Source organism: Pyrus communis, chromosome 14 (assembly GCF_041283825.1).
Source record: "Pyrus communis isolate YQ-2024b chromosome 14, ASM4128382v1, whole genome shotgun sequence".
In the NCBI taxonomy this organism is placed as follows: Eukaryota; Viridiplantae; Streptophyta; class Magnoliopsida; order Rosales; family Rosaceae; genus Pyrus; species Pyrus communis.
Window position 1 is genome coordinate 20,199,337 of NC_142578.1, and position 11,073 is coordinate 20,210,409.

Here is an 11,073-nt window from a genome sequence, read left to right on the forward strand (position 1 = left end):
GTGAGAGGAAATGGTAAAACAATTGTAACTCTTTGGACAACCTTTATGCCAATTACTCCCACTTAATCCTCATCTTTAATTCCATTTCATCTGATATTTGAATAGGTGTCAGCTGGCTTGTTCTTGGCTGCATTAGTTTTGGCTACTAATTTTATTGGATTTATTGTTTTCAATGCTTTCTTGTCAGTTACAAACTGCTCAACCTCTTGGAAACTTTTCAGTGTTAAAACGGCCGTAACTTCTTCTAGAAAAATGATATTAACAATCCGCGAAATGTTCCGGAAAATAGACACCCGTAGCTTTCCAAGCATATAAGGCTCATTCTCTATTTCATTCTGAGCTGTCCGAAGCTTGCTTCCAAAGTCAGCTGACCTGCACAGGCAGTTTTGATGAATTTGTTACTTAAAATCCCATTTGTGCTATTTTTCTTTTCTTTTGCTTGACAAATCCTACAAAACACAAAAACAAAGTAAATAACTCAAAAATATAAGGAACTAACTAAGAAAAGACAAGTGAATTTGATGTTAAAAATATATATAAATATGAGCTTATCAAGCAGCCAATCTCATCATGGTCGAGCCAGAACTACACTCGGATTAGGATTCTTTAACCTAATCTAACTAGGTTTCGGCCAATCCTACCTCCATTAGGACTTCGAACTACAAAACACAAAAACAAAGTAAATAGCTCAAAAATATAAGGAACTAACTAAGAAAAGACAAGTGAATTTGATGTAAAATATATATAAATATGAGCTTATCAAGTAGCCAATCTCATCATGGCCGAGCCAGAACTACACCCGGATTAGGATTCTTTAACCTAATCTAACCAGGTTTCGGCCAATCCTACCTCCATTAGGACTTCGAACCAACCTCTTTATTTGGCCACGTTCACTTCTCGAATCTCAGCATCCTTATTCCATTGAGACTCCTTATTATACTAGGATTCGACTTACCCCATCAATCTACCTCATAGTAGGACTCGGCTGATCTTAACAAGCGGCCCATAATAACTAGAATTTGCAATGGTTCTAGAAACATACTACCGGGCCGAGAACAACTCCTAACTCGGCCCACACCAATATTTTGGGCCCAAACACAAACACTCAACAATTTTATTATAAAATTGTTTATTCTCATAATACAGCAAAAATAATTTTTTAAAAAAAACATAGGAATACCAAACTAGTCCTTAATCTTTTTAATCACAACTTCAAAAAGTTCATTGATCAAAATTGGAATGAGAAAATTCTTAGGGACCATAAAGAAAACTTGTCATTAGCCGAAAACAAATAAAGCTAGTAATAACTTCTAAGTGCTGTGGAAATAATAAAGTTGAAGTTGGTGGTGGGTCACGGGTTGTTCAGTAGCGGGTCCGAAAAATTCCATCCAACGGTTCTCTATGCATCAAACGGCTTCATAATTTTTCAAATGAGCGACCCCCGCCCGTCCACCCGACAGGCACTATTGAAATCGCGCGACTGAACGTCTCACTCTAACTCTACAAGCCTGATCTCACGTGATTTTGGGTGTTATAAAATCTACTTTCCCATTTTGCCCTTGTGCAAATAGGATAAATGGATAACAGCAAACAGGAGATAATTAAAACTTCAAAACAAATTTGTACAATATGAGGAGACAGACAGGACCGACTCCCTACATGAAATTATAATCGAGATTCTCACTAAGAAAAAAAATTATTATTAATTAAATTTTCAATCATTGGTAATTTAAATTTGTTTTAGTACATAAAAATTCAATGAATACAATCAGTTGAAGTTGATTAGGCACTAAGAAAAAAATTATTATTAATCAAATTTTCAATCATTGGTAATTAAATTTGTTTTGGTACATAAAAATTCAATGAATACAATCAGTTGTAGTTGATTAGGCATTCCTTATTCTTCTAAGAGTTCCTCGATCTAAATCCTTTTGAGATATTTTAAAGTTTTAATCTCTTAAAATTGTTATTTAGTATTACGCTTTAGTGGTATTCATTAGTAAGTCAAAGATTTTAGTTTCAATTATTGGGAAGTCAATTTTGAACCAAATTAATATGGCTAGCCCATTGTGAGTTTAGCTCACTTCTCCCCTATTTAATGTAGATAATATCGAATGTATTTCAAAATATGGCTTAAGATGAATGTTCACTTACGAGTTTGAACCCATAACGTCGTATGTGAGAAACGTAATGGATTATTATTTGGGGACACAAATCTTGTATTCTTATTGCACACAATTATATGCTACTAGCATCTAAAGGCTTTGCCTATGGCTCCATAAGCATTAGGCGGTTGATGACTGATGTGTTTAATCTCTAAGCATTTGAAAAATAAGAAATAACGTCTAGACCTACCTTCAATATTAGGGGCTCTGAGTGGGTGCACCACCTGCACTCCCTGAGGGTTTGCCTTGGCAGAAGAGGCACACATCCTCTACAATTACAGCAATGAAACAATATTATTCAAATTCTCAACTAAAAACCTTTGCCATCCCTACTTTTGTTGATTTTTGGCACCACACTGTGTCAACTTTAATTTGGGGAGCACTAACAATCTTCTTGTTTGAACTTTTTGATTTTTTAAAATGATTCTACATTGTTATTTGATTGATAACTATGATTGTCTAGTTTCTAAATTGCGCGTTAATGATTGGTTTGGTCATTTAAATTTTATCCAACAAATCGACGAACTACATTTTCAATTAAACACTGAAATTATGATAATGTAAATCAAACGGCTAAATGTTGTTTGATTCAGTTATTATTATTATTTTTTTTGTAAATGCAAGGTTAATCTTCAAGATGTGACTTAAAAAATAAACCGTTCCAAAAATCAAGCAACATTTTAGGATCTTAAAAAAATGAAGAAAATTATAATTTTGCTGAGAGAGAAGGGTAAAATGGGAAATGGGGAAGTAGAGAGTGAGGGCCTCAGTCGCCGTGACGAGTAGGAGACATTATCATTTCAAATTCTCTCCCTCTCTCTCCCTCTCTCTCCCTCTCTGAATTAAACAAATCATAATTAGTAATTTGAATCAAATCCACAACGGCTAAAGAGTCAGAGAGACAAACCATTCATTTTAAAATTCCGTCTCGGGCAAAGGACCACCACCATCTCTTCCCTTCTTCCTCTTCTTATTCTTCTCTGATAACCCTTCAAAATCCCTCAAAATCTTTGTCTTTCCGCCTATGATTTCACTCAACATTCTCTTTCCTTTTCTGTAATTTGATTTACCCACTTCAGATTTTCCATCTCGCAATCAAATTTATCAATTTCCGCTGGAATTTCTGTAATGGGTACTTGTTTTAGCAGGAAGAAAACCTCTTCTTCTCCTCCGCCGCCGCTGCCTCCTTCTGATCCGTCTTCTACCGGTTATGGTTACGGTTACGGGGTGGTTGATTCGAGCATCGAGAGCAAGCCCAAATCGGAAACCCAAGCAGCGGAGCTTAAAACGAAGGTGAAGAAGCAGCCAGGAGGAAAACCAGAACAAATTGCCCAACAAGGAGACAATCAAGATCAAGAACCCCAAGTCCAAGTGAAAAAGGAGGTATTTGTCATCAAACACCGAAGGAGCCACGACGAAAGAGGGGACAGAGATTGCAAAAAAACCCCACTTCCCCAAAACCAAATCCAAACGAATTCACCACCGTCAGACGCGGCGGTTGTTTTTGCTGCTGCCACTGCTTCTTCCCCGCAGATTGGTACTGCCGCCAAGACGGGTGCTTGCAGCGAATCTGCAGATGACGTCGACAAGGTTGGGAAGCGTGAGAGGACGCTGAGCTGCAACAAGGAGGAATTGGACGCCATTCTCATACAGTGTGGGAGGCTCAGCCGGAGCAATTCTTCCGGGCCTGCGAATAGAACCAGAAAGTACTCCGGTTCGAAGAGGAGCTATGATTTCGATGCGAGTGATGGTCATGCCAATGTCAGTGATATTTGCAATGATGCTGATGGTGAGGGTGAGGGGGTTGCAGAAGAGAAAACCCACCGCCAATCCTCGAGGTCAAGGCCTTCTTCTCCTTCTTCTCAAGGGAGGAGGAGAAGGAGGACACCCAGCAGAGAAAGAAATCAGCAGCAACAGCAGCAACGATCGAGCAGTAGGGAGAGACGAACTAGTATTTCACCAGGCAAACGCTCATCTTCTAATGCTAATTCTGCTGCAACTGCCACTTCAACTGCCAATGCGAATCCGAGGCCAGGAAAGATGGTTTCCGTCCCTGCAGCTGCCATTAACAATGGAGGGGAATCCGCAACTAACATCAAGCGAATTTCGGTGAAGAGAAATGTTGGATCGCCTCGTGCTCAATCCCCAGCTAGAGCTCAGTCCCCGGCCAGAGTTAATGGTAGAGCTCCCAATGATGGCCAGCAGCAGCCTTCACTAAGCCGAAGCTCCTCAAGAAAAGCGGAGCACTCGCCCTACAGAAGGAACCCTTTGGCTGAGATCGATCAGAACTCCCTTGCCTATCCACAAGCCAATAACAACAACCGAAAGAAAAGAGAAATCCAGGCTGAAGAGGAGATTGTTGCCAAGGAACACACCCATGTTCAGGTAACATATCTTGTCATTTCCTCAATTTTTTTCCCCATATTCACCAAAGTTCGTTCGAATCGCCCTCTCCGTAGTTTAGATTAGGCAAAATGCTGTCACTTACCTCAAAAGTTTCTACTTTTTAGCTGAAAACCAAATTGCAGTATGAACTTTTCTGAAGTTTAAGCTTGATTAATCATCTTGCAGAAACCGACTCTCGAAACCAACAGTAACAGAATTGTTGCCCAGGGTATAAACTACATAACCAGCAACAGTCCAATGGACAACAAGAACAAGGTGCTAGTGGAGGAGGCTAAGGGACAGCCACAAGGGAAACCCCAAACATTAACAAGAAGCAGGTCGTCTAGGCGATCCAGAGACCTAGACATTGATCCTGAAACAAACACCCTTTCGAATCCTGTGCAGTCTTTGTATACTTCACTATTGCTCCAAGACATACAGAATTTCCACCAGCAGAACACGCCGAATGCAGTATCACTCCCTCCATGTGTATCCAAGGCCTGCTCCATCGCAGAAGCAGTTGCCGACCTCAACTCTACCAAGAAAAGCACCCCAACTGATCAATTGAACAAAAAAGTTGGTCCTGGCTATAATGCTTCAATTGTTGGGAAGAGCGTAGGCAGCATAGCGGATGAGCGAAAGGATCCTTTTGTGGAGTCTGAGGTAGTTGTCAATGATGATCTGATGGAGCCAAGCTTCCATAAGTATGTGACTGTGAGAAGGGGTACAGGTGCACTAGAAGATATGGAGGACCAGGAGTCTTCTGGCAGCAACAGCTTTGTGAGCGGTAGTTCTCATTCGCAACAACATAATTGGGGCTTCTCTTCTTCATGGGAACCCAATTCAGCTGACTCCACTGATTGCTGGGCTTCAAGATCCAACACCAAAGAGGAGGATCACAAAACTCCACTGAGTTTGGATAAGGACGAAGCTGCCAAGAGGAGATTGACTGGCCGCCACCACCAGCGCAGTGTTGGTGGGATTGGGCGTGGGAGGCTTGCTACCATCAACGCCAAAGGGCTTCCTAGACTTCCAGGTGTTGCTGCTGCAGCTTCAATGTAGATGTAGTGAAGGGTTTTTCACTAATTCATTCAGATTTGTACCTTTTGCTTTCAGCAACTCCCCCTCTAGTGTAGACTACATTTGTGTTGGCAGTTGCATACTTGCAACATTTTCCATATGAACTGCTTATTAAATTCGTCTTCTTTTTTTCCGTAAATGCTTTCTGTTAAACTGTCACGCTATGGTTTATAATTCGAGCAGTCACACGAGTCTTCACTCTTAGCTATCAGACAATTCAATGAAGCATGAGATTGGAAGCTATGCATACTGAGGGCTCACGGTACGACTGATTGCAACTCTCTTTAACAGACCTGGCTTCTCTGCCCTCCCACTTTCCATACACTCCCATCCCTTTCTATTTTGCGCGGTTACGGTTAAACCATGTCAACATTTTATATTACTATTGTTTTTTGTCTTATTATCTCTATAAAAAAATTAATATAAAATATTGACGTGACTTAACCGTGACTGCACAAAATAGGAAAGGATGAGAGTGTATGGGAAGTGAGAGGGAAGAGAAGCCGGGTCCCTCTTTAACAGTTTCATAGCCTATGTTGTGTGAGAGTACGAGGTACTTTTTGGGGGCAGTTTAGGGGTATTGCAGACCTTATGATGGCATTCTACAGCTGCTTTGATGTTCAAATTCGTATGATTTGTATGTTTGAATTTGATTGAGGGTTTCAATGCTTCATTTCTGTCGTTTCGTTTCTCTACTTTTATTTCGATTTTGAATGGGATTAGGGTTTTTAATTTTACTGTTAGATTAGTTTAAATTTCAAAATTTGAGTCTTAAATCAATTAAACCAAACTAATTAACAATAACCAATGAGGTGGTGAAAATCACTTTTTTACGATGATGAGAAAAATTCACTCGATAAAAAGAATGTTCTGAGTCTTGTGATCAATACAGAACCTGAGAAATGGTCCAAAGTGAAGTGCACAACTGGTTCTATATTTGCCACGATATCGATCCATGATAAAAAGTGAAACGCAAAATCAGCAAAAATAGCAAGTGATGAAATCTAATCAGATAAATAAACCAATGAAAATCATTAACTGTGTCTATGAATGACACGAATCATGAATGGTGTCCACTCCAGTCCACCGTAAATATAAAGCTCCAACTTTAAAGTCAATTTCAACAACATACACAATGATGAATCGCATCAAATCACTCGCTTTCAACTTAAATTGATGCATGCATGCTACAAAATTAATCACTTCCTTGATCATAAGTGATTTAACCTTTAATGCCATAACAAGTACTCAAAACAAAGTATTTGACCAAAATACTATAACATAGTAGCTATGAAGTTGTTATTGACGCTCCTAAATCGTCACTTTGCATTGTTTTTTAGTGAAAAAAAAAAATAAAGAAAAAAAGTAGACGATGTGTTATTTTGAAGTGTTACTAACAACCTCATAATCTTTTAGTTTTCCTTGATCATCCTATATCCAAAGCTTTACAACATTTATAGTGGATACAAAGACCTCTCTAAATGTTAGAGGGTGCAAAATCAATAGGTGTCGGAGCTGCTACAATTGCTTCAGCGGGAGCTGCTTTCGGTATTGAACCTCAACCTCAAGGGAATCGTCCACATGGCTACAATCACACTTGTGCTAAACAAGATGGTACTGGTGACTTATATATAAGAAGTGAGTTCCTGTTGGAGTTGGAGGTGCAAGAGCAATGAACATGACTCTTGGAGTAATATTTAATTATTTTTAAAATTAAATACGTACAGAAATATATATCTTTTACTGTCTTTGGTACCGGCATGTCAATAGTTACTTTGCCTCAGCTGGTGGGAGTGAAAGGTTTGGAATATGTTTGATGTTTCTTATAGAAGTACGATAAGGAAGATTATTAGTGAGGTAGCCCATAAACTCTTACTATTGTTGCTTTCACCCAACGCTTTGCCTCAGCTGGTGGGAGCGAGAGGTTTGGAATATGTTTGATGTTTCTATAGCAGTACGATAAGGAAGATTATTAGTGAGGTAGCCCATAAACTCCTACTATTGTTGCTTTCACCCATCGCTTCCATTCACCGGTCGGTTGGGATTTGGTTGATCCCTCTTTTCTTCTATTGCAGCATACATTTACCAAAAAAAAAAAAAAAAAAAAAAAAAAAAAAGTACACTTTGGATGTGGTCCCTAGTTATCAATATTCTTTGACTGAAACTTTGTTTGTTTTTAGTTTTTTATCGAAGTCCCTAAATTAATGTAATAGTGTAAGTTACTATATTTTTTTAATTAAAAATTAAAAATTGAAATTTGTATTTGTTTATATTAATGAGATTTTAAATATAACTCATACTTTGTGGGATTAAAAATAATAAACTATAAATTAATACCCTCTATTATATTGTGCGTGTGTGTGTGGATACATTCATCAAAATTAACAAAAAAAAGAAATTTATTGTACCAAAACATGGATACATTCTCCAAAACATAGAAAAAAGAAGATATTAGACTTAATAACGTTAGTAAAATAGATAGATTCTCAAATCAATGAAAAAAGAATGTACCCATATAAGTTTAAAAATAGATTAAAAAAAATTAATGGATTTTATATTTAAAAATTGGGTACATTTTATATTAAAAAAAAATGTACATTTTATATTAAAAAAAGGGTGCATTTGACATATAACAAATTGGTATATTTAAAAATGGGTACATTTAAGATTAAAAAAATTGAAAATTATATGAATGGGTACATTTAAGATTAAAAAATTGAGAATCTTTTTATAAAAAACTAATGGGTACAAACTTATTCTAATTTTTTTTTTTAATTTTGGAAATGTTTGAATTCAAAATTAATTAGGAGTTTAATAGAGGTGTGAGTATTAAAACCCTAAATCAATCACTAATTTTTATTTAAAAAAATATGTAATAAACATGTAAATTCATTATCACATTAATGCTAGGGACTTCAATCAAAATTTGAAAACTAATAAGATCTCAGTCAATGAACATTAGTAACTAAGGATCAGATACTAATTTTTCCAAAAAAAAAAAAAAAAAAACCAAAACATAGAAGTTTTCCTCTCAAAACAAAAACACAAAAGTTGGAAGCATCACCTCGATCGTACTTTAAGCACATTGATTAAGAAATTACAAACTTCTCAACATGTGTAGTAGTAGTATTGATTCTATTGAAACACATGTGGTCCATTGACTTATATTTTTGGGAGGTCAACACTTGACTGGGCAAAGTCAAAGGAGATTAGGTCAACAGTAAGTCGGATTAAGGTGGATTTGGATCCTCTCTTGAGCAAAGCATACGAGCTGTTGGATTTTGATCCAACAGCTACAAAGAGGGGGCCCCTCTAAAAGTTATAATTTTCATGTGATTTGCTCAGGAGGCTTAGCCCCCCTGAGCTCAAGAAAGGATCCAAATCCGATTAAGGTGAGACCTAGCTCAGTAATAACAAAGTCATTCACATAAAGACAAGAATAGAGTAGTTCACCCTTAATTGGACTTCATCGACTTTGTGTGTGTGTGTATATATATTTGTATTTGATTATATAAGAAGTGTGCAATTTACATAGAAACCCCCTTAGGTGTAGGTGCCTTTATACGAAGAATGAGAGAAATGAAGAGTGAGGTCAGTTTGACTAAGTCAAGTTGACCTGGATGATCAACCAGGGAATGAGATCAACTAGGTTAGGGTCTTTAGACAGTTACCATAACTTAGCCGACTAACTTGGATGATGGAATGCTCTATTCTTAGGCCATTTCCAGCTGAAGGCTAGCCAAAGGCCTTGTTTTAGCCCTCTGGCTCTCCAAGATATTATTATTTTAATGAACAATACATGGTCATATTTGCCTCCATCTCCAACTGAGGGCCAAAGGGCCATAGGGCTCGTTTTAGCTCTGTCACAAAAAACCGTCTCCAATCGACGGCCAAAGGGCCATAGGGCCAAACATTATTTATTATTTAAATTTAAAAACTACAACAACTTAAATTTAAAAACAACAACTTATATTTAAAAACTACAACTTATATTTAAAAACTACAACTTGAATTTAAAAACTACAAATTAAATTTAAAAACAACATTAACTTAAATTTAAAAACTACAATAACTTAAATTTAATATCCATAATCAACATCCTCTTCATCTTAATCATCCGTCATTGTAGGAGTATAGTCAAAGGTAAACAACTGCCGCCGTGTCATAATATATTTTTTTTTCCTATCAAAATAGGTCTTACTCATTGGAGTGTAATTCGAAGTGTTCCTTTCCATATTCTTATCATCCATCTCTTATTTTATTTGTTTGGCCCATTCTTCATGCCTATGGTTCCTTTCTTCCGCGTCAATGGCATTTTTCTCCGCCATTAATCGCAACGAGGCCGCCACTTCCTGTTGAAAGGCATAATCATCATTTGCCTTGCCATTTTCCTTCAACTTTTGGGCCTTGTTTCGTCCCATAGCCTTAGGTATGGAACCTTCACCCGAAGACGGATTTTCTACCCTTGTTTGTTGAATGGTACAAGATCCATCTTCATCCATATCTACAGCTGAGGATGCAATTCCAATCACCGTCGCAGGACCTACTCTATGTTGAGGTGGATCTTCAAATAACACCCACCCTTTACAAATTTCCCAACAACAATGAAATTGAAAGGGTTTCGAGCTACCCTTCATATATAAAAACCTCCAAGTGGAGGAATGACTTGAAAAAAAAAGAAAGGAAAATGGTGTAGGAATGGTGTAGGAATGACTTAGATATTTGTAGGGAAAAAAAAAAAGGAATTTTTTAAATTCATAAAAAAAAAAAAAAAAAAAAAAATTGGCCTAACAAAAAAAGAAAAAAGAAAAAAAATTGAATCCAATGGTAACTGACGTCAACTAGCCGCTGTATTTGAAATTTTGGCCTACCATTCCTATCAGATATAATTAATAGGAATAAGTACAATGTTGTCAGATATAATCAATAGGAATAATGAAAATTCTGGCCCAGCCTGGGGCTGGCTGGTTGAGTTGGGCTAGCTGGTTGGCCCTTTGGCCTTTTTTGTCCAGTGGGGCCCACAAGCCCTTTGGCCTAACTCTCGGTTGGAGACAGTTTTTGGGCTATTTTTGGCCCTCTAGACCCTTCAGACCAAAGGCTGGCTAGAGAGCTCGTTTTAACCCTTTAGCCCTCTAAGATATTAACATTTTAATGAATAGTACATAGCCATATTTGCCTCCATCTTCAACCGAGGGTTATAGGGCTCATTTTAGCCATGTCACAAAAAACGGTCTCCAACCGAGGGCCAAAAGGCCATAGTGTAACATCCCACATCAACCAACGGAGAGGGGGTGATGTGCCTTATATGTACATGCCCACCTTCATATAGCACGAGGCATTTTGGGAACTCACTGGCTTTGATTCCAACAGAACTTCAAAGTTAAGTGAGTTTGGAGTAATCCCAGGATGGGTGACCCACTAGGAAGTTGCTTGTCAGTTCCCA

At 37.7% G+C, this 11,073-nt stretch overlaps 1 protein-coding gene across 1 annotated transcript; it reads left to right on the plus strand.

The window, feature by feature from the left end:
- Positions 1-3,009: 3,009 nt before the first annotated feature.
- LOC137713921 (uncharacterized protein At1g65710) lies at positions 3,010-5,769 on the plus strand. Its single transcript, XM_068453278.2, has 2 exons — positions 3,010-4,550; positions 4,737-5,769. The coding sequence occupies exons 1-2, from the start codon at positions 3,294-3,296 to the stop codon at positions 5,610-5,612; spliced, it is 2,133 nt and encodes a 710-aa protein (XP_068309379.2). The 5' UTR covers positions 3,010-3,293; the 3' UTR covers positions 5,613-5,769.
- The last annotated feature ends 5,304 nt before the right edge of the window (positions 5,770-11,073 follow it).